Raw genomic sequence first — 24,978 nt, 5'->3', positions numbered from 1 at the left:
CAAATCTTTAAGATGTGTTTTGTAGAGGGGGTGGGGGAGTGGTGGTTAAAACCACTTTGGGGCATAATTAGATAGAATTGAAAGCGGCTAATGACGACATCTCTCTAAAATCATTCTTCCGAAAATAGAGTTTCCTAGAGAGCGAAGCAATAGAAATAGTTTGTTAAAAGTTCCAGGGATCTAATTTTAATAGATTATGTCGACATCATGGTATTTTATAAATGTGGTCATAGTTGACATAATATCGATGTGCAACTTTTAAAATATTTATCTCTACGACCCTGTAGAGGCCTCTAGAGGCACTTGAGTAAAGGGAGTTGGGAATTCGACAACCAAATTTTTTATGAAAGGTAGAAAGAGGCCCTTCTATGGACCTTTAATTAGCTTCACTGTAAAGGAAAACCAAAAGACATCCTATTACTTTTATAAATGTATGAATGTGCGCCTTAAGATTCTGATAGATATATCAAAGAGAACAATAAAAATAAACCCAACAAAAATTATGGTAAACCAAAAGACAAAATTTTTGGTTTTCATTTTTTGATTAATCGTCATATTGATTGGTAAAAAGATATAGATAGATAGATAAATAGATAGAAAGAATAGAGATTAAAACATGTATTTCGTTTACTTTAGGTTAGGTTAGTTTTGGTTATTTCTTTTAAATTAAAAAAATAGACGAGGGAGTTATTAGAGCTCATATTAATTTTTGTTTAATCATTATTTTTTTAGCTTACTTCGACTAGCCATCCCATGACTTAACCTTAACAAAATAAGATAGCCTTAAACCACCCCATTGCGAAGTTTTCATTGAAGAACTTAATTGCATTAGTTAACAAGGTCTTAACTTGCAAATAGTATTTTTTATTAGCATATCCTATTATATAAAGTAGTAAGATTTTTTTGTCTGTAGCGAAGGATCTCGCTTACTGCAGAACCGATATGGTTCTCCTTTACAATGAAACTTCTTATTGGCCCAGGGAAGGTTTATAACTATTTTTGGGAAGGGTATCTTTACCCTCCCAAAAAAAGATGACCCTCCAAATAAATTATTTTTTTCCTTTAAGTATCCCTAGAGGTTTTAGGGGCGCAGCCGCTAGTAATAAAGTAAAGTAACAGGATCTCAGTGTGTATCTGGCTGTCGCTACCCACTGATCTGATATGCTTCTCCTTTACAATGTAGGTCCTTGGAAGGTTTATAACTATTTTTCAGGAGGGTTCTACATCCCCCATGAAAATCCACCCTTTGAAAAAAGGCCCCCCTATTTTTTTTCTTTTTAAAACTTGCTAAAAAGTTGGATTTGTCGAATTCAACCACCCCACCTCAAGAACCACCAAATGCCTTTAGGGGCACAGCCGCTCATATATTAACCTTAACCTATATTTTTTCGAATTAAATGTTTAATTTGAGAAAAATACAAATTGTATTTTTTTACTTTTTCGAAATTTATATGCATGCATACCAAATTAAAATGGTAAAATTATCTTACTAAAAGTTGTTAAAAAACGTAGGTATGCTATATTATCAAATAAAATTAATTCGATTCATAACATAGTTTTCGACTGTATGGCATATAAAAGTGGTCATTACTGACATATCATCGAAGTATCATTTTCAAAGCACGTCGACATAAATTATAGCATACATAACCAGGAATCTAAAGGAATAAGACAATGGGCGATAAATTGATGTACATATCTAGTGACGATACATGAAAAATACCCTTTATATAGATTACAATTAGTGGTTAAAAAGTTCAGTCACTCAATTACATGAACGAACCAATCAAAATTCATTAAAAGTCCCCAAGGTTTTTATGACAACGAATGAGAAAACATTATTATAAGACCATGGGGACTAATGTAATAAACACCGCAATGTCCCCTCCCTCCCTGCTATATAACGCTCTTTTAAAAATTATATCATTAAAATGATTTGTAACCTTTACGTAAAAGCATTGCAAACCATTACTAATGAAATCAATAATTAAGACGTTTAGTCATGTCTAATTATACCCAGGAATCTTGAGGGATAAGACAATCAACGATAAATTTATATACATTCCCAAAGAGGATGAATAAAATTACCACTTCTTTAGAATAAAATTATTTGTTAAACTTTTGGACACTACTTGTTTGGATGTAACCTATCAAATTTAAATTAAAAGTTTTATTAGATTTGGTGTTCAATGTTATTGGCAACTCGTGCTGTTATAAGAATATGCAGATCTGATGATTTCAGATTTTTATTTATTTAGCGATAAGGATCGAACACCATTTTTGCATGTGTGCCATATCTTTCAACTCTATCAATACAAGTAGTCAAATTATAGATGCGCATAAATAAGATTAAGATTGGCATTTTCAATTTTCAAACCCTAAAGTCAGCAATATTAAAGATTTTAAAAAGTTTGCTTAAATTTAAAACTCTTTTTAACGATAGAATATTATTATGTTATTTTAAGCGATATAAGCTTTTTATTGCTGCGCCACATAAAAGCTACTTTTATATTTAACTTTGAAAAATTGCCATTACTAATTGGTGCGCTTTAAATGCTAATAATGCATCATATTTTAAAATCGCTAAAACTGCATTTATTAAAACAGCACAAACTGATCGTTTATTTTTGCTCAATTTTCATGATTAAACATCATATAATATTTACTAGCGGCTTCTTCCTTAGAGGAAGGGTGAGGTGTGGAAGTCAACCCATTAATTTAGATTTTAGTTTTTAAAAGGGGGCCGTGAGGGTCCTTTTTTCGTGGGACGACTTTTCATATTCTAAGGAGAACCTATCGGTTTAGCGGTTAGCGAGATCCTTCGCTACACACACTCACAGACCACTAACATTTTTATTAAAGGATTTTTTCACTCTATGCGGAAGAGAATGTACACCCGACTAATTAATATTTTTTCATACAAAAGTGAAATTTGTATTTTGCTAATTTTTAGGCCCTGTAAGCATAATGAATCAAGGCATCTTCTATTAAAAGTCATTCTATTAAACTCCTTGCTGTCATTTTATTAACATAAGTCTAATGATATATCATCATTATTAGAATAGCTTTATAAACACATTGGTTAGTAAATACTAGCAGTGTTCAAACTTTTCAACATAATATTTTATTCAAAAGAAGGAATAACTTTGTTTATAATAATTGAGTTGTACATCAATGTTTCGTCTTACCCCTTAAAGTATCTCCACAATGTCTAGTGTTAATTTTCAGGTATCCTAAATAAATCTGATAATTTTCTAACATTTAAGTATAATTAACCATGCTATACCAATGACCAATTTAAAATATGCTATTACACATTTTTCTACTATTAATAAAGGTACACTTGGCTATCATGGCTTCTATTAAAGGCTTTTAGTAGCGAAACTACTCTATAGTCTAAATGTAATAGTAAGCTAAGAGTTTATACTTAAACCTTAACGGTCAGGGAGGGGGCCTTCAACGCCCCCCCCCCCCCACCCCCTTCGACTGCTGCCAAGTACTGCTGCGGCCGCTGAAATTTATATTTTGATATTTCTAATATAAAATTTACATAAAGATAAACATTTTCTGCAAAATAATGAACTTCTAGCTTAAAAATAAGAAAATTACAGCCGTTTGAAATTTTTAAGAAAAAAAGACCTAAAAAAAGGTTGTATATAAAAGGGTGAAGGAAGCGAAAATTTACTTTGACTTACTCATGGTCGGAAATTCATTATCAAACAGGAGATTTGATGTTTGCATAAAATATAAAAAAACCAAGCAAATCTTTTTTAAAATTGTATAGTATCTCTTTAATTGTTCTATTTTGTGTGTAATTACCCCCCTTTAACCTATTGGAGGTGTTTCAAAACTGCTGAAAATTTATTCAGGAAATATCATATTTGAAAATTCATATAAACATATTTTTAACGTGACGTTTTTGAATGACGTTGAGGGTTTTATTAGGGATCTTAAGGGATAAGACAATGGGCAATTAAATGTTGTAAATCTGCATTAATGATAATCAAAATTACCCCTGCTGTAGATTAAAATTATTGGTTGAATAGTTTGAAAAAATCTAGTTTAAACAACCATTTACCCAATGTCTTTAACCAAAACATGGTTAGACTTTGGGTACCAGAGACCTATGCCCCCGTTGAAAGCTTTGGCGGGAGTGTTTGAACCCCCCTTATTGGACAATAATTAGTAGGTTCATTCTAAAAAGGTATTCCATTTAAGAATTGACCGTGAAATGGAAAAAAATGTAGTAATTGTATTTCAATATACACATGCTTATTTCAACTATATTGCTGTTAGTTTAACAACATAACACCGTAGCTTTTAAGAAGGTTTAAAGGGTTAACAACCCCAAAAGATTTGCAATAGTCGATCTTTAATTTAAAAAAAATTAGATTTTTTTTATTAAAAAAATAAATTTTAAAAAATTTGAATTCTTTGAAAGGAAATTGTTAGGAATATTAATACAATTTTTTTTATGACTTAATTAATATTTTTATTAGGTAATGCATGTAAATATTTTTTTTTATTATTTTATTACTATAATTAAATTATAGTATAACAACAATAATTATGTTTATAAGTAGCGCAGCAATAATACGTTTTTAAAAAGAAAATGACTTACAATAATGAGTTTTAGATGCATTTATACTCTACTTTTGTAAATGTCCGTTTGTATGACTGTTTGATATGCCTAGCTTCGCTTTTTCTGGTTGTTGTCTTCAGTTTTTTTCCTATGGCTAACCCTGAGATGCTACCCAGTACCTTATAGAACCAAAGATAATATAACCTAGATTAATAAACATACAAATAAAAAAAAATTACCCCTACATAATTTTAATCTATTTTAAAAATTGATTGCTGGGGTGTTTCTGTGCTCGACTTGGCACTTTGAGGGAAACCACCAAATAATCTTTTAATCAAAAAATAAGCACATAAAGAAACTAGCGGATTTTTAAGAAAAAAGAAGGGGTGTGTAGATTTTTAAAAACATGGTATAATATTCTAAAAAATAACAAAAATTAAACTTGCAATGCAATGAGTTGTGCCTGTTTATGAGCCAGGACATCCCACCTACTTCATCCCCATTTTTGGGGGTGGCGTTTTACACATGCTCTAATAAACCTCCACAAAAACAAATTAAAATCTTGGACGTCCTTTAATTTTACTATTAATGCTTAATTTTTTAGGCAATTTAACCAAGACTAAATATCGATAATATGTCAATGGTTACCACTTTTATTAAACAGAATTAATTTGTCCTATCATATTTGTTTTGCAGAAAATGTATCTTCTCTATACTAGTTAGTTTATAACGTTAAAAAGGGTTTGAGCGAGAACCAGGGAGGGAAGGGACAGTAGCAGTTTAAAAACTCAAAAACCCTTTCTTCCCCCAATAATTTAATGCTGTAAGATACTTGGGGGAAGATTGATTTATCTTCCATAGTCCAACCCTTCATCCCTGAGAAGTACAAATTGTAAAATAAAAATCTTTAGATAATATCAACTAAGATTTTTTTGCAGAATATTTTTGTTGAGTGGGCCGTTAGAACACCCCCCCCCCACACCTCCACCTTTCTTTTAGGATTTTAAAAGGGCTATTTACTATTATTTAGAAGGATCCCTGTGGGAATTATCATTTTATATCTTTCTATAATACAATGAAGAACGGCGATGTTTTATATAAAGTAGTAGAGTTTTTTTTGTTTGTTTGCTATGATCTTGCAAACATACCGAACCGATTGAGTTCTTCATTTTAGGAAAGCTTTGAATAGGGATCAGCATAGTTCAAGTTAGATTTAAGTCTTGGGATATTTTTAGATTTCTTTTACAGTCCACCATTAGATGTGTATTAGTTTTAGTTTTGTTAGTAGAAAATTGTCTATAATTCAATGGGATACATAATTTTTCATTATGGCTCAAATTTGGTTCTAATCCATTTGTTTTAAAGCGGTTTCGAAGCTATACTAAAGATTTTTTTTGCAGAATATTTTTGTTGAGTGGGCCGTTAGAACACCCTCCCCCCCTCTCCACCTTTCTATTGGGATTTTAAAAGCGCCTTTTACGATTATTTAGAGGGATCTCCTGGGGGATTATCATTTTATATCTTTCTTAATTACGAAGAAGAACGGCGATGTTTTATATAAATTAGTAGATTTTTTTTGTTTGTTCGCTAAGATCTTGCGAACAACTGAACCGATTGAGTTCTTCATTGTAGGAAAGCTTTACATAGGTACAAGCATGGTTTAAGTTAGATTTAAGTCCTCCATGAAATGTGTAGGCAACATTTGTTTGTCATTATTTTTTAGGCCAGGTTAGATCAGATATTTTTCAATTCAGGGTTATGAAAAATTGACAATATATGAAAAATGATCTTTCCTTCAAATTCTGAAATTTCAGCATTTAGTAGCTGTATTTATTATTATAGACAGCTGTCCGCAGATCAAAAATTGAAAAAAATAGTTCTAGTTTTGTTAGTAGAAAATTGTCTATAATTCAATGGGATACACAATTTTTCATTATGGCTCAAATTTGGTTCTAATCCAGTTGTTTTAAAGCGGTTTCGAAGCCATACTAAAAACATTATTGTTTATTATAATAACATGTTGAGAAATATTCTTAATTTCTTATGTTGATATAATTACAGCTTAAATATTATTTATAACATTCTCCTTTTCTATGGTGTAAGGGTATTTTATAATTTTATGTTCTATTGTATTATTTTATTACTAGACACTTTAAAATTTTTGGAGGATAATTTTTCTTAAAAACAAAAATTAATTAAAGATTTTAATGATAATGGTAATGCAGGGATCTAAATGGACAATGGCCGATAAATTGTATAAACCCAAATGATTCACAAAATTACCCCTTCTGTAGATTACAATTAGTAGTTGAAACGTTTGGACACTCAACTCAAATAAGCAACCAATCAAAATTCAGTAAAAAGTCCCCAAAGTTTGAACCCTTCCTCCCTGAGTTGGTTGTCAGTTTTTTTCTTCTTTTTATTTTTAAAAATACATTTCCATTGAGTTATTACTGTAGTGCTAAGTAAAGGTGTGCATTTACTTCCACGTATGTTTCACATAATAAGAACATTGGAGAAACCGCATATTATTACAACAGCAACAAAGTGAATCCTTTCCATGTGCTTTGATCTCATCCTTATCTATAATCAGAGAAGGAGGGGACATTTAACTGTTTATTGCACTAGTCCCCAAAGTTTTATCATGACATTTTATTATTCGTTGGCTTAACAATTTGAGGACTATAAATGAATTTTGTTTGGTTGGTTTATTAAGTTGAGTTTCCAAACTTTTCAACCACTAATTGTAATTTACAGAAGGGGTAAGGTTGTGGATTAACATTGTGATTGTACATCAATTTATTCGGCCATTGTCTTATCTCTTTAGTTCCCTAATCTCTTATTATTTGCTATTGTGAAATCTTACAAATATAAAACGCTGTGCGAATGTGATAAAATTCGGCAATGAATACACACCAAATCTTTATTACTCATATAATTCTTTAAAAAGATAGATAGATTGTTATACAGTATGATTAGGACCAATATTAGCGAAGATTTTAAATTTCTTTATTTGATTAATTTAAATTCTATACTAAAAAATACCCCCCTTAAAAAGTATTTTCTTACAATTTTTATATTACCTCTTTTAAACCAGCATTTAGTTATTAGTTCAACATAAGAATGTAGTCTTAATGTCATTAGAATATAGGTAAGTCGATAATATGTTAGCCACGACCACTTTTTTACCAAATTGTCAATGCTGTATTTTAAGTTACGAAATATCGAAATCATGTCAGCCATGGTCTCTTTCATTTAACGCCAAGTAAGTCGACTTAAACCAATAAAAGTACATGTCAACCAAATAGCAACAATTTTAATAGGGATGGCAAAGTTGGTTAGGAGAGACCAACTGACAGACATACACAAATGCTTAAATAGTAGCTTCGCTACTAAAAAGGATGGATAGTATTATTTTAATGCTCTTTGTTTTCAATGCTCGTATGCCAATTTCTCTAAAGGTTAAAAATTTTAGGAATTAACCCCCTTTCCGGTTTTGTGTATAGAAGCTACTTTGTATTTTCGATTTTTTTTTTAGCTTCGCTACTTATGGATGTTGTCCTCCTTGTTTTTTTTATGATTCACATGTATATGTGAAGTAAATTTATCCTAATTTAGGTTTAGGATTTTAAGGTTTAAGTCGATTATATTGTATTAAATAAAAGTGATTATAGCTGACATATTATCAACAAAAAAGAGTAATTGGTGACACATACACAACCTAAGCTTTACTGTGAGGAGGGGGCTTTAAAAATTACATTTGAAACAAATTGGAAACTTCTAATTTTGTAAAATTTGAGTAACCTTGTAAGGTCCAGACCAGACGCTATCCAGACAATGGTCACGGATACAGGGATAAAAAGGGATAAGACAATGGCCGATAAATTGATGTACATCCCAATGACGGCATACATAATTACCCCTTCTGGTCCAGTCCAGATGCTATCCAGACAATGGTCAGAGATACAGGGATCTAAAGGGATAAGACAATGACCGAAAAATTGATGTCCATCCCCTATGACGGCACACAAAATTACCCCTTCTGGTCCAGTCCAGATTCTATTCAGACTAAAGTCAGAGATACAGGGATCTAAAGGGATAAGACAATGGCCGATAAATTGATGTACATCCCCAATGACGGCACACAAAATTACCCCTTCTGGTCCAGTCCAGATGCTATCCAGACCATGGTCAGGGATACAGGGATCAAACTGGATATAAGACAATGCCACATATGTATATTGATGAACATAAAAATCTGGTATGGGATCCAAGTTTCCATATTCTTTTTTTGGTTGTTAAATCTTCGTCTGCTCTATATTTTGATCCTTAAACTAGCGTCTGCGTCCCTAGAGACTTCTTGTGGTGTATTAAAGTGGCATTGAGCTACTCTATCTCAATATACTTTAAAAGCTTCCTAGGACAGGACACGTAAAACGCTTTATGATTAAGGAGAACCAAATAGATCCAGTGGTTAGCAAATACTTCGTTACAGACTCACGGACAGGCAGACATTCTCCCCCTTTAAGAATATTGATATATATCCTTTTAGAAAATCTTACATCGGTATAATATTTTATTGCCTTTTAAAACATCTTTAAAACAAAATAAAAGACCCTAGACGCTAAATTTTTAAATTAGCCATTAAAAAATTTATTATCTTATTTTATTATGGTGTAAAAATGTTTTAATACATTTTAATAAACATGCTATCATTTTATTTTTAAATTATTAGCAGGTTTTAAACCTATTTAGGAGGGTTCTCTACACCCCCCCCCCCCCGGATATGAAAGAGGTTCAAATAACCCTCCAGAAAATAGCTAAAACCCTGCTTAAGTAAATGACATATGTTACCTAATGAAAAAAACTATTTTGTCTCTAACTTCTAAGCCAGTCAAAATTCATTACATTGATATTCTATTTCTTCTAACCTCTATTTTGACACTCTAGTAATAGATTTTCTATTTATTATGTTTTAATATGTTATGATTGTTGTAAAATTGATTTTATGTAATGTATTTTATATTAAATGTTAAATGTTGATATAAAATATGCCGTTGTTATTATATCCCCATAGTATAATATAGCCATGATTATTTTTATTGATTGGTTGCCACGTTAAGTTCAGTGTCCAACCACTAATTGCAATCTACTTATGGTGAAATATTGTGTATCATTATTGGGGATGTACATAAATTTATCGGCCATTGTCTTATCCCTTTAGATCTCTAACTCAAAACATAAAATCAGGGAGGGAGGGGACATTGGGCTGTTTATTTTACTAGTCCTCTAAGTTTTATAATAGCGTTTCCTTATTCGTTGGCTTAACAACTTTGTGGACTATTATTGAATTTTGATTGATTGGTTTATTAAGTTAAGTGTCCAAACGTTTCAACCTCTAACTGTTATCTATTCAAGGTGAAATGTTATGTATCATCATTGGGAATATACATAAATGTATCGGCTATTGTCTTATCCCTTCAGATTCCTGACAAAAACTAGTAAAACACGCTATGTATAATACCTCGTAAAATTGCTGTAAGATTCATTGAAGGAAAAAATCTTTTGTTTTGACCATTTATAACGGGTTAAACAGTAAAGTCACTTTTTTTCTTTTAGTGCACCGTCCCCCCCCCCTCCCCCTTATCCTAGTTTATTTTTATATAGGCTTTCTAATCCTGCAGGGTTTTTCTGAATCGATTTCATACTTGTCATAGTGATTCCTGTAACAGTTCGGAACATTTTAGAAAGATTCCTAAGACAATTAAACATAATATTGAAAGGTAAACTAATTGATTTTTTATGTTTAGGACCAACAGACAACTCCGAAAGTGCGACGACGAAACTCCAGGTCCGGGTCTAGAGCTGGTTCCAGGAATACAGCTGATACCATACACCCCAGGTATAGTAGATAGATAGATAGTTAGGTCTGGGTCCATGCTGGTTCCAGGAATACAGCTGATACCATACACTTCAGGTATAATAGATAGATAGATAGTTAGGTCTGGGTCCAGGGCTGGTTCCAGGAATACAGCTGATACCATACACCTCAGGTATAGTAGATAGATAGATAGGTCTAGGTCCAGTGCTGGTTTCAGGAATACAGCTGATACCATACACCCCAGGTATAGTAGATAGATAGATAGGTCTGGGTCCAGGGCTGGTTCCAGGAATACAGCTGATACCATACACCCCAGGTATAGTAGATAGATAGATAGGTCTGGGTCCAGGGCTGGTTCCAGGAATACAGCTGATACCATACACCCCAGGTATAGTAGATAGATAGATAGGTCTGGGTCCAGGGCTGGTTCCAGAAATACAGCTGATACCATACACCCCAGGTATAGTAGATAGATAGATAGGTCTTGGTCCAGGGCTGGTTCCAGGAATATAATATATATAAAGGGTGTTTAAAAAAAAAACCAATCGCTCACAATTTGAACCATTATAAGTACTTCAAATCTTGGAGATAGACCCCATAACGTTTAAAGTTTTTGATGGGGCATGTAAAAACCTTTCTTTAGACACCTTAAACAGGATTCTACCTCAATCCTAGCCGATTTGGGATAAAAAAGGCAGACCCAGCCAACATTGAGGCATGGCGGCTCTGTTTAAATCTAGTTCTTGATGTTTGTCAGGTCTTTCTTTTTGATGCCAAATTGGCTAGGATTATGTTAGAAACCTTGTTAAGGTGTCTAGAGAAACGTCTTTATATGCCCCATCAAAAACTCCAAACATTATGGGGTCTATCTACAAGATTTCAAGTACTTAAGACGGTTTGTTCTTTTTTTAAAGAGACAAATTTGTCTTAATTTTATTATAAAATATGCACTTTCGGCGTAGGGCAAATTTCTCTGCAAGGGCTAGGTTTCGAGCTCTAGTGCTCTGGAAGGGTGAGTAGATTTTAAATTCAATATTGTTTTATTATTGTCATTGCTTGGGCATGAATTGTACTATTTTTTATTAGTTTTGGACTAAAACTGTAAGGTTTATATTGAAAAAAGTGAAGCGATTGGTTTTTATTTAAACACCCTTTATATATATTTATAAGCAGATGTATAGAAATATAAATTTGTATATCTAATAAACTGATAATACCAAAGTTTAGTAAAGTATAATTTAGTGATGTTATAGAAAATCATAGAATAGCTGCGTTTTAGTAAAAAATACCATTTTATTGCTTTAAAGCTTCCCAAAACATTGCCAATAAATCGCCAATTTTTTTCAAAGATTTTGTGGGTAAAATGAGGAAATTAAAATTGTTGGATCTATTTGAAATTACCAAAAAAAGCCTTTTAGATAAAGTGATTTTTGTTAAACAGCTGAACGTACAGTAAACGCGTTAGAAATTGGCTTTTTTGTATTCCTGTTTTTATAATGCTGTACAAACGCGGCTAAAACTTTCAGCCGTTTGTCTGCTAGCAGCGTAAATTCTTTGATTTTAAACACCGGGGTTGTTTCATATTTTAGACTTGATCCTTAAATTGTTTTCTTTTGTCTTCCTGGTTCAAAAAAGATTTAAGGATAAATTAAGTAAAGGTTGAAAAATAATTAGAATATTAAATTTTGGACCTTTAAACAAACACATTTTAGGCTTGTTTTGGGCTAGGTTAGGTTAAGTAAGGTTTGGGAGTTCCCTCAATGTTTTTTAGTTATTAATAATTTGAGTTCACCTTAACAATCTTTAAAAAGATCCCAGGATGGTAGTAGGCTTCTTTTATTCTTAAATTAAACTCCTAGTATGGTTTTATGCTATTTTACATCCTTCTCCCAGCACCCCAAAACCTTTCCATAGGATGTTGCTTTGGGCAGACAGACGGACCTCATTTTACATTTCATATAAGGATTATTAATATCGAATAATAGCAGGTATTATCATTCAACCTGTTAATATCCCAAACTTTATAAAAAGAAAACCTAGCAAAATCCTAAAATTTTGGCGCAGTTTGAAGAAATTTTGCAAAATATTTTGGCTACAAAAAAGGTGGTGACACAAAAAAGCTAAATTTTAAAACACCCAACGAAAACAATTTAAAAAATATTTTCTTTTAGTCTAAAACTATATTTTATGAAATCAGCATATCATATTTTTATTAAAACTAATACAGCATACTATAATACAGTAATACGCAGAAATGTGGGTGAGAAAAGTTTCCAGTATCGCTTCGAAACCGATTAATATCTGGTGAATTAGAACCGCTTCTCAGACACACTGAAAAAATATGTATAGCATCGTATTATATCCAGATTTCTACAAATATAAAAATGTATATTCATAAGATTAAAACCATCTCGGGGCTAAGAAACTGGTTTCAATCTTATAATTGTACATTTTAATATCCCCGGAAAGCTAATTATAATACGATGCGATAAATAACTCCCAGAGTCAATATCCCTCCCCCAACTTGAAACTATCTCGGGCATGCACTCGAATATAAAAACATTGGTGTGCGTTCACTTCTGCACATGTATTGAGTAATCAAAACACTATTTCCGCACATTATTACAACAGCACAAATCTTCCCCTGCCCTATCCTCTCAGCATTAAACGAATGGATATAGAATATACATGGATTTTATGACATGGGGAAAATTGTCTCCTTTTTAGGTTGCTAAAATGAACATCATTAATTGGTCAATTTAGCCAGCCACAAGCATCACTTTATTAGAACACATTATAATCTGGCGTAAGATCCAAGTGATAATAAAAATCATTATTAAACAATCATTCCTAAATAATTGCTATTTATGTGTCTTTTTTCGAACAAAAAAAAACAGTTTGGAAATTTGATAAATTGCGAAAATGAAGGTCCACCGAATGTAAAAACGTCCACAAAAGGAGTTTTGGACTTGCATACACACGTTGGCTTTTTTGGGAAGGAAATAAGTGCAAAATAATTTTAATAATTTACTATTGTTTAGCCGTTTGGGGGATACTAAGTAACAAACATATATACTGTATACATTGTTGCATTTGTGTGCTGGGATCTGAAGGGATATGACAAAGAACTATAAATTGATATACATCCCCAATCAGGATAAAAAATTATTCCATCTGTAGATTAAAATTATTTATGAAAATGTTAGAACATTGAAAGTTTATACAAACTAATCTAGATGAATGAAAGTCACTAAAAATTCAAAGACACAAAAAATGAGTACGCGTTTTTAAAACTTTGGTGACCAGCATAATTTACCATTTTGCCGGTTTTGTTCAAATGTGTATAGAAAAATATACTTCCTTTTGAAGCCATAGCAAAGTGTTTATTCATTTTCTTGAGATTTTAATAGCAATTTAATAATCACATTTAGCAATTTATAAATTCGGGTATAGTCCTTTCCATGACATCGCTCCATATGGGGCGATGATTTTCTATAGCTCCTTCAAGGAGCTATAGCATAGCCTCTTATCATATGGAGCGATGTGATAGCCCCTTTTAAGGAGCGTTCATATCGCCTCTTATGATAAGAGGCTATGCTATAGCTTCTTCATGGCCTCTTAATAGCTCCTTTGAAGGGGCGTTAATATCGCCTCTTATGATAAGAGGCTATGCTATAGCCCCATGATGGCTCCTTTATAGCCTCTCCATCGCCCCTCCGTAGTCCCTTACCTTAATTTATATAACAACCCACTTGATGGCCCCTACATCGCTCCTCCATCGCCCCTTCTCCAAATTTATATTACATTGTACTTTGATGGCCCCTACATCGCTCCTCCATGGCCCCTTCATCGCTCCTACATCGCTCCTTCATCGCTCCTTCTCCAAATTTATATTAAATTGTACTGTGATGGCCCCTATATCGCTCCTACATCGCTCCTTCTCCAAATTTATATTAAATTGTACTGTGATGGCCCCTACATCGCTCCTTCATCGCTTTTACATCGCCCCTTCATCGCTCCTTCTCCAAATTTATATTACATTGCAACTTGATGGCCCCTACATCGCTGCTACATCGCTCCTTCATCGCTCCTACATCGCCCCTCCATCGCTCCTACATCGCTCCTTCTCCAAATTTATATTAAATTGTACTGTGATGGCCCCTACATCGCTCCTACATCGCTCCTTCATCGCTCCTACATCGCCCCTTCATCGCTCCTTCTCCAAATTTATATTACATTGTACTTTGATGGCCCCTACATCGCCCCTACATCGCCCCTCCATCGCTCCTACATCGCCCCTCCATCGCTCCTTCATCGCTCCTTCTCCAAATTTATATTACATTGTACTTTGATGGCTCCTACATCGCCCCTCCATCGCTCCTACATCGCCCCTCCATCGCTCCTACATTGCTCCTTCATCGCTCCTTCTCCAAATTTATATTAAATTGTACTGTGATGGCCCCTACATCGCTCCTACATCGCTCCTACATCGCTCCTTCATCGCTCCTACATCGCCCCTTCATCGCTCCTTCTCCAAATTTATATTACATTGTACTTTGATGGCCCCTACATCGCCCCTCCATCGCTCCTACATCGCCCCTCCATCGCTCCTACAACGCTCCTTCATCGCTCCTTCTCCAAATTTATATTAAATTGTACTGTGATGGCCCCTACATTGCTCCTACATTGCTCCTTCATCGCTCCTACATCGCCCCTTCATCGCTCCTTCTCCAAATTTATATTACATTGCAACTTGATGGCCCCTACATCGCTCCTACATCGCTCCTCCATCGCTCCTTCATCGCTCCTATATCGCCCCTTCATTGCTCCTTCTCCAAATTTATATTACATTGCAACTTGATGGCCCCTACATCGCCCCTTAATAGCCCCTTACCTTAATTTATATAACAAAGCTCCTATATGGCCTCTCTATCGCCCCTTAATAGCCAATTAATTTAATTATATAACATAGCCCCTACATAGCCTCTCCATCGCCCCTTAATAGCCCCTTACCTTAATTTATATAACATAGCCTCTACATAGCCTCTCCATCGCCCCTTAATAGCCCCTTACCTTAATTTATATAACATAGCCCTACATAGCCTCTCCATCGCCCCTTAATAGCCCCTTACCTTAATTTATATAGCATAGCCCCTACATAGCCTCTCCATCGCCCCTTAATAGCCTCTTACCTTAATTTATATAGTCCTTACCTTAATATATATAACATAGCCCCTACATAGCCTCTCCATCGCCCCTAAATAGCCCCTTACCCTAATTTATATAACATAGCCCCTACATAGCCTCTCCATCGCCCCTTAATAGCTCCTTACCTTAATTTATATAACATAGCCCCTACATAGCCTCTCCATCGCCCCTTAATAGCCCCTTACCTTAATTTATATAACATAGCCTCTACATAGCCTCTCCATCGCCCCTTAATAGCCCCTTACCTTAATTTATATAACATAGCCCTACATAGCCTCTCCATCGCCCCTTAATAGCCCCTTACCTTAATTTATATAGCATAGCCCCTACATAGCCTCTCCATCGCCCCTTAATAGCCTCTTACCTTAATTTATATAATCCTTACCTTAATATATATAACATAGCCCCTACATAGCCTCTCCATCGCCCCTAAATAGCCCCTTACCCTAATTTATATAACATAGCCCCTACATAGCCTCTCCATCGCCCCTTAATAGCTCCTTACCTTAATTTATATAACATAGCCCCTACATAGCCTCTCCATTGCCCCTTAATAGCCCCTTACCTTAATTTATATAACATAGCCTCTACATAGCCTCTCTATCGCCCCTTAATAGCCCCTTACCTTAATTTATATAACATAGCCCTACATAGCCTCTCCATCGCCCCTTAATAGCCCCTTACCTTAATTTATATAGCATAGCCCCTACATAGCCTCTCCATCGCCCCTTAATAGCCTCTTACCTTAATTTATATAATCCTTACCTTAATATATATAACATAGCCCCTACATAGCCTCTCCATCGCCCCTAAATAGCCCCTTACCCTAATTTATATAACATAGCCCCTACATAGCCTCTCCATCGCCCCTTAATAGCCCCTTACCTTAATTTATATAACATAGCCTCTACATAGCCTCTCCATCGCCCCTTAATAGCCCCTTACCTTAATTTATATAACATAGCCCTACATAGCCTCTCCATCGCCCCTTAATAGCCCCTTACCTTAATTTATATAGCATAGCCCCTACATAGCCTCTCCATCGCCCCTTAATAGCCTCTTACCTTAATTTATATAATCCTTACCTTAATATATATAACATAGTCCCTACATAGCCTCTCCATCGCCCCTAAATAGCCCCTTACCCTAATTTATATAACATAGCCCCTACATAGCCTCTCCATCGCCCCTTAATAGCTCCTTACCTTAATTTATATAACATAGCCCCTACATAGCCTCTCCATCGCCCCTTAATAGCCCCTTACCTTAATTTATATAACATAGCCTCTACATAGCCTCTCCATCGCCCCTTAATAGCCCCTTACCTTAATTTACATAACATAGCCCTACATAGCCTCTCCATCGCCCCTTAATAGCTCCTTACCTTAATTTATATAGCATAGCCCCTACATAGCCTCTCCATCGCCCCTTAATAGTCCCTTACCTTAATTTATATAACATAGCTCTTACATAGCCTCTCAATCGCCCCTTAAAAGCCCATTACCTTAATTTATATAACATAGCCCCTACATAGCCTCTCCATCGCCCCTTACCTTAATTTATATAACATAGCCCCTACATAGCCTCTCCATCGCCCCTTAATAGCTCCTTACCTTAATTTATATAACATAGCCCCTACATAGCCTCTCCATCGCCCCTTAATAGCCCCTTACCTTAATTTATATAACATAGCCTCTACATAGCCTCTCCATCGCCCCTTAATAACCCCTTACCTTAATTTATATAACATAGCCCTACATAGCCTCTCCATCGCCCCTTAATAGCCCCTTACCTTAATTTATATAGCATAGCCCCTACATAGCCTCTCCATCGCCCCTTAATAGCCTCTTACCTTAATTTATATAATCCTTACCTTAATATATATAACATAGCCCCTACATAGCCTCTCCATCGCCCCTAAATAGCCCCTTACCCTAATTTATATAACATAGCCCCTACATAGCCTCTCCATCGCCCCTTAATAGCTCCTTACCTTAATTTATATAACATAGCCCCTACATAGCCTCTCCATTGCCCCTTAATAGCCCCTTACCTTAATTTATATAACATAGCCTCTACATAGCCTCTCCATCGCCCCTTAATAGCCCCTTACCTTAATTTATATAACATAGCCCTACATAGCCTCTCCATCGCCCCTTAATAGCCCCTTACCTTAATTTATATAGCATAGCCCCTACATAGCCTCTCCATCGCCCCTTAATAGCCTCTTACCTTAATTTATATAATCCTTACCTTAATATATATAACATAGCCCCTACATAGCCTCTCCATCGCCCCTAAATAGCCCCTTACCCTAATTTATATAACATAGCCCCTACATAGCCTCTCCATCGCCCCTTAATAGCCCCTTACCTTAATTTATATAACATAGCCTCTACATAGCCTCTCCATCGCCCCTTAATAGCCCCTTACCTAAATTTATATGACAAAGCTCCTATATAGCCTCTCCATCGCCCCTTAATAGCCCCTTACCTTAATTATGTAACATAGCCCCTACATAGCCTCTCAATCGCCCCTTAATAGCCTCTTACCTTAATTTATATAACATAGCCCTACATAGCCTCTCCATTGCCCCTTAATAGCCCCTTACCTTAATTTATATAGCATAGCCCCTACATAGCCTCTCCATCGCCCCTTAATAGCCTCTTACCTTAATTTATATAATCCTTACCTTAATATATATAACATAGCCCCTACATAGCCTCTCCATCGCCCCTAAATAGCCCCTTACCCTAATTTATATAACATAGCCCCTACATAGCCTCTCCATCGCCCCTTAATAGCCCCTTACCTTAATTTATATAACATAGCCTCTCCATCGCCCCTTAATAGCCCCTTACCTTAATTTATATAACATAGCCCTACATAGCCTCTCCATCGCCCCTTAATAGCCCCTTACCTTAATTTATATAGCATAGCCCCTACATAGCCTCTCCATCGCCCCTTAATAGCCTCTTACCTTAATTTATATAATCCTTACCTTAATATATATAACATAGTCCCTACATAGCCTCTCCATCGCCCCTAAATAGCCCCTTACCCTAATTTATATAACATAGCCCCTACATAGCCTCTCCATCGCCCCTTAATAGCTCCTTACCTTAATTTATATAACATAGCCCCTACATAGCCTCTCCATCGCCCCTTAATAGCCCCTTACCTTAATTTATATAACATAGCCTCTACATAGCCTCTCCATCGCCCCTTAATAGCCCCTTACCTTAATTTACATAACATAGCCCTACATAGCCTCTCCATCGCCCCTTAATAGCTCCTTACCTTAATTTATATAGCATAGCCCCTACATAGCCTCTCCATCGCCCCTTAATAGTCCCTTACCTTAATTTATATAACATAGCTCTTACATAGCCTCTCAATCGCCCCTTAAAAGCCCATTACCTTAATTTATATAACATAGCCCCTACATAGCCTCTCCATCGCCCCTTACCTTAATTTATATAACATAGCCCCTACATAGCCTCTCCATCGCCCCTTAATAGCTCCTTACCTTAATTTATATAACATAGCCCCTACATAGCCTCTCCATCGCCCCTTAATAGCCCCTTACCTTAATTTATATAACATAGCCTCTACATAGCCTCTCCATCGCCCCTTAATAGCCCCTTACCTTAATTTATATAACATAGCCCTACATAGCCTCTCCATCGCCCCTTAATAGCCCCTTACCTTAATTTATATAGCATAGCCCCTACATAGCCTCTCCATCGCCCCTTAATAGCCTCTTACCTTAATTTATATAATCCTTACCTTAATATATATAACATAGCCCCTACATAGCCTCTCCATCGCCCCTAAATAGCCCCTTACCCTAATTTATATAACATAGCCCCTACATAGCCTCTCCATCGCCCCTTAATAGCTCCTTACCTTAATTTATATAACATAGCCCCTACATAGCCTCTCCATTGCCCCTTAATAGCCCCTTACCTTAATTTATATAACATAGCCTCTACATAGCCTCTCCATCGCCCCTTAATAGCCCCTTACCTTAATTTATATAACATAGCCCTACATAGCCTCTCCATCGCCCCTTAATAGCCCCTTACCTTAATTTATATAGCATAGCCCCTACATAGCCTCTCCATCGCCCCTTAATAGCCTCTTACCTTAATTTATATAATCCTTACCTTAATATATATAACATAGCCCCTACATAGCCTCTCCATCGCCCCTAAATAGCCCCTTACCCTAATTTATATAACATAGCCCCTACATAGCCTCTCCATCGCCCCTTAATAGCCCCTTACCTTAATTTATATAACATAGCCTCTACATAGCCTCTCCATCGCCCCTTAATAGCCCCTTACCTAAATTTATATGACAAAGCTCCTATATAGCCTCTCCATCGCCCCTTAATAGCCCCTTACCTTAATTATGTAATATAGCCCCTACATAGCCTCTCAATCGCCCCTTAATAGCCTCTTACCTTAATTTATATAACATAGCCCCTAAATAGCCTCTCCATCGCCCCTTAATAGCCCCTTACCCTAATCTATATAACATAGCCCCTACAAAGCCTCTCCATCGCCCCTTAATAGCCCCTTACCTTAATCTATATAACAAAGCTCCTACATAGCCTCTCCATCGCCCCATAATAGCCTCTTACCTTAATTATGTAACATAGCCTCTACATAGCCTCTCCATCGCCCCTTAATATCCCCTTACCTTAATTATATAACATAGCTCCTACATAGCCTCCCCATCGCCCCTTAATAGCCCCTTACCCGAATTTATATAACATAGCCCCTAAATAGCCTCTCCATCGCCCCTTAATAGCCCCTTACCTTAATTTATATAACATAGCCCCTACATAGCCTCTCCATCGCCCCTTAATAGTCCTTTACCTTGATTTATATAAAATAGCCCCTATATAGCCTCTCCATCGCCCCTTAATAGCTCCTTACCTTAATTTATATAACATAGCCTCTCCATCGCCCCTTAATAGCCCTCCATCGCCACTTAAAAGCCCCTTACCTTAATTTATATAACATAGCCTCTACATACATACAGACAAAGATCCTGTTACTTTATTATAAGGATTAAAATAAAATAGTTATTAACCTCCCCAGGACCTATGAGAAGCTACCCTATTAAAGAGAACGATCTCAGGACCTATAGGAATCTTCACTGTAAAGGAGAACCATATTGGTTCAGCGGTTAGCAAGATCCTTCGGTACAGACAGACATTCATACATACAGACAAAGATTCTGTTAATTTATTTTAAGAAATACAGATAAAATTGTTATAAACCTTTCCAGGCCTAAAACCATCTCAGGACCTAATTTCTGCCGTTGACAACTCGAGTTAAGTTACTATATTATTTTTACAATGTTTAACTTATCTGTTATTATTGGCTGACGAAAAGTTTGGGCAAAAAAAAAGATTTATCCTTCAATGAAATATCTCTCCAGTATAATTTTGGCAAGTGCTAATTTATTAAGAATAAAGTTTGCCACAAATTTACCAAAAAATCTCATTGTCATTTCGCCAGGGAGGATTAGGATAGTTCCCAAAGTGTTATAAGTTGGCTTATCCAAGAGTGCTGTCTAGTCTCCAAAGTTTTATAATACCGTTTTCTTATTCGTTAGATTAACAACCTTGGGGACTTTTTATTGTTTTGTGATTGTTTAGTTCATTAAGTTGAGTGTCTAAATGTTTTAACCACTAATTCTAAACTAAAGAAGGGGTAATTTTGTGAATCATCAATGGGAATAATTAATATATAAACATACATATATATACAGTGTTTTTTTTTATGAGAGCATTTTTGAAAGCAATTTTACCCTACTTATAGTTATCAGAATTTAATGAGTAATGGCTTATTCTCTTCGTTTTTTATAACCATTAACAGAAAAGCAAAAAAATATTTCAGTTTTTATTTAAAAAGTACAGTAAATTCAAAATTTCAAAACATGGGTGTCAACATCTAAAATAGTTATTTCTCGCATAGTATTATAAACGGCTTTCCGCGGATATAAAAAGTACAATTATGAGATTAAAACTAGTTTTTTTAGGCCCGAGGTGCCGAAGGCACCGGCTAAAAAAACTGGGTTTAATCTTATGATTGTACATATCTATATTCGTAGAAAGCTGGATATAATACGATGCTAGACATAGTTTTTTCGTATGGATGAGAACCGGTTCCTATCCACCGGATTCAAATGAATACGAGAAATGGTTTTAGCGCATTTTTCTTATGCTCAAATCTTCTACCCTTTCCAAGAATGGAGGGAGTACATTGGGGGGCCAGTATTCCCTCCCTGGTTGAGATATGGCCTTCAAATTTCAAAATGTTCTAGTACATGTCACAAATAGTATCTATATAAATTTTTAGCTCTATATCTCAACTTTGAAGCGTTTTGCAGCCATTCTTGCAAAGGTAGATTATAAGAAAAATGCACTAAAACCATTTTTAGATGTTGACACCTAAGTTTTAAATTTTTTAATTTACTGTACTTTTTGAATAAAAACTGAAATATTTTTTGCTTTTCTATTAAAGGTTATAAAAAAGAAGAGAATAAGCCATTAATCATTAAATTCTGATAACTATAAGTAAGGTAAAATTGCTTTCAAAAAAGTTCTCATAAAAAACACACTGTATATATGTATATATATCATTTTATCGACAATCGTCTTATCCCTGTAGATCTCTGATTATCAGAGCATTTTTGAAATATTTGCTGCTTATTTTTTGGCTGCCTTTGGCAAAATAATTTTTTTTCATAAAAAATGTATACAAAATTATCGTATTAATTTGGTAAATATATCATTGCACTTGAATTATTTTTAAGTCACTAACGGCTAATCCCATAGATGACCCTAGGAGTACTTTAATGAATAGATGTGGTGGAGAGGGGGGGGGAGGGGGAAGGTTAAGAATTTAAGGGAAGTGATACCTTCCGGGGGCTGAAAGTGTTGGTCCCCTCCCCAAAATGAAAACTTTTCCTGCGAGTAAAATAAGCTTCAATGTAAAGGAGAAGCATATCGGTTCAGTTGATACTGATAAACATCCTGTTACGTTAATGTAAATATTAGTTTAAGGATAGTCTGTATAATCTCAGGGAGAAAGGAAACATTAGGCAATTTTTACAATAGTCTCCAAAGTTTTATAATGAAGTTTTCTTATTCGTTGGCTCAAAACTTTGGGGACTTTTGTCATATTTTGGTTGTAGTGTTGCAATTTTGTGTATCGTTATTAGGGATGGATAAAAATTTATCGGCCATTGTCTTATTCCTTTAGATCCTTGGTATAATCAACTGAATAACAGTTCCAACAACAAAAATTAAGATATTGCTTCGCTTTTTATGGACAAATATCCTGTTATTTTATTATAAGGAAAAAAAATAAACTATCTTAAAATCATCTCAGGACTCAGCGGTTAGCAAGATCCTACGGTATAGACAGACAGACATACATCATATCGGTTTAGCAGCAAACGAGATCCTTTGCTACAGACAAAAAAAAACTTTGTATATCGACTAGCGGCTACGCCCCCAGCATCTATTGGCTCTGTATTCAAAGGGGAATGAATTAAAGCCTAAAACCTTCCCAGGACTTAAAATAGAATAGCCTAAAACCATCCCTCGACTTAAAATAAAATAGCCTAAAGCCATTACAAGACAAATATTAAGCTTACCTGAAATAGAAAGCCCAATCTGTTTAGTAGTTATTGAGATCTTAAGTTTCAGAACAGAAAGCCTTATTAACGTGGACAAACGCAGGATGTTTCGGACAAATGTCGGAGTGGACATTATATAAGTAAAACGCAGAAGTGTCTATAATATCTTAAAAATTAGGTTTCAACAACATTTGTTTAGTTATTTCTACACAGGTTAGGTTAGGTTAAGATATAAATATACAAATAAGCCCCCTGCAGGGGTTAGGCATATAAAAAAACATATTTGACAGTTGTAAACAATGTGAGAAAAAAATATGTTTTAGTTTAATGAAATGTTCTATCTGTTTCAAACCTTTGCCTTTCGATAGAACTTACCTACTTTGGAAAACTGTTAGACTGATTTTAAAATTTCAGTCTGTGAGAAAAGATATTCAAGATTTTTTTTTGTTTTGAAAGATTTTTATCTTATAAATAAAATAAAAGACACTCCTGCGTTTTACATAAGCAATGTCCACTCCGACGATTGTCCCATTCCTAGGTTTGTCCACTCCAACGTTTGTTTATGTTTTACTACTTTATATAATAGGATAATATGTATTCTTCTTTTATATTTCTCTTTTCTTATTCACTTGCAGCTGCGCTCTTTTTAATGTAAGGAGGCAGAAAAATAGCCTAAACCAATTAGGGGCTTAAATCTGAAAATGAAAAAGCAAAAAACCATCCCATGACCTATGTGAAGCTTCCCTTAAATGGAGAATTTAGTCAGTTTATGAAATTTTTAAGCTTCAGACCAAAAAAAATACTTTTTTTGTTAAAAGAGAGACTTTTCTACAATTAGGGTTAGTCCTTTCGTCATTGCTCTTCTCATTAAGTTAAGCATGTGGTTTTCTCTGCTATTGTTAAAGATAGACTGTTGAGATTTTTAGTGAATATTCCCATGACATATGTATATCCAGTCTATAAATTATTTTGTCTGTCTCTCAATTATGCTTCAAAAGACTTAGGTTTCGTGATAATCTTTGAGTAATAGCATATTCTCTTAAAGTCTGCTCTATAACTTACTTTGTCTGTTTGTCCATTATATGATCCTTATTCAATATTCTATTTAACTAAAAAATTTCATTCTCTTAGTTTATTCTTTTTTCTTTATTTCATTATGTTATTATATTATTTATATTTATTTTATTAATTCATTATATTTTCATTATAATTTTCCTTTTTAAATGCGAAACTTTTCTATAGTAAGGATTGGTTTGTCCGTACGTCCAAACGGTTTGACGACATTTTCTTTAATTTAGACATGTTATAAATATCCTATCGATTTCAAACTTTGCAGAATGATTTCTATAACAGTTGGGTACAATACTATATTCATTACTAGAAAGTATGTACGTCCATTTTTTTGTATAATATCATTGTCCCATTCATCTGGGTTTTGGAGTAATGTTTCTTAGGACAACAAGGTTTAGTATTATAATCAAATACTAAAAATAAAATTATGCCCTTTTACTATATTCTATACTAGCAGATTCGCCCCTAGCCTCTAGGGGCTTTGCCCCAAGAGGTGATAAAAAATTTTTTTGGCGAAATTCGTAATAGGACCAAGAAAATCTTCAGCAAAAAAAAATGGGGGGGGGATTTTTTT

The 24,978-nt window shown here is 34.8% G+C and overlaps 1 protein-coding gene across 1 annotated transcript in view; it reads left to right on the top strand.

Annotated features, from left to right (window-relative positions):
- LOC145333277 (uncharacterized) overlaps positions 1-24,978 on the top strand; it is a 135,776-nt gene that overhangs the window by 24,938 nt on the left and 85,860 nt on the right. The window contains exon 4 of the mRNA XM_080178408.1: positions 10,393-10,484. Within this exon, the coding sequence (XP_080034534.1) occupies positions 10,393-10,484 (92 nt within the window). The remainder of the gene's footprint in view (positions 1-10,392; positions 10,485-24,978) is intronic.

This window comes from Acartia tonsa, chromosome 12 (assembly GCF_053477335.1).
Source record: "Acartia tonsa isolate MP-2025a chromosome 12, ASM5347733v1, whole genome shotgun sequence".
Classification (NCBI taxonomy): domain Eukaryota; kingdom Metazoa; phylum Arthropoda; class Copepoda; order Calanoida; family Acartiidae; genus Acartia; species Acartia tonsa.
This window is presented reverse-complemented; position numbering and strand designations above follow the sequence as displayed.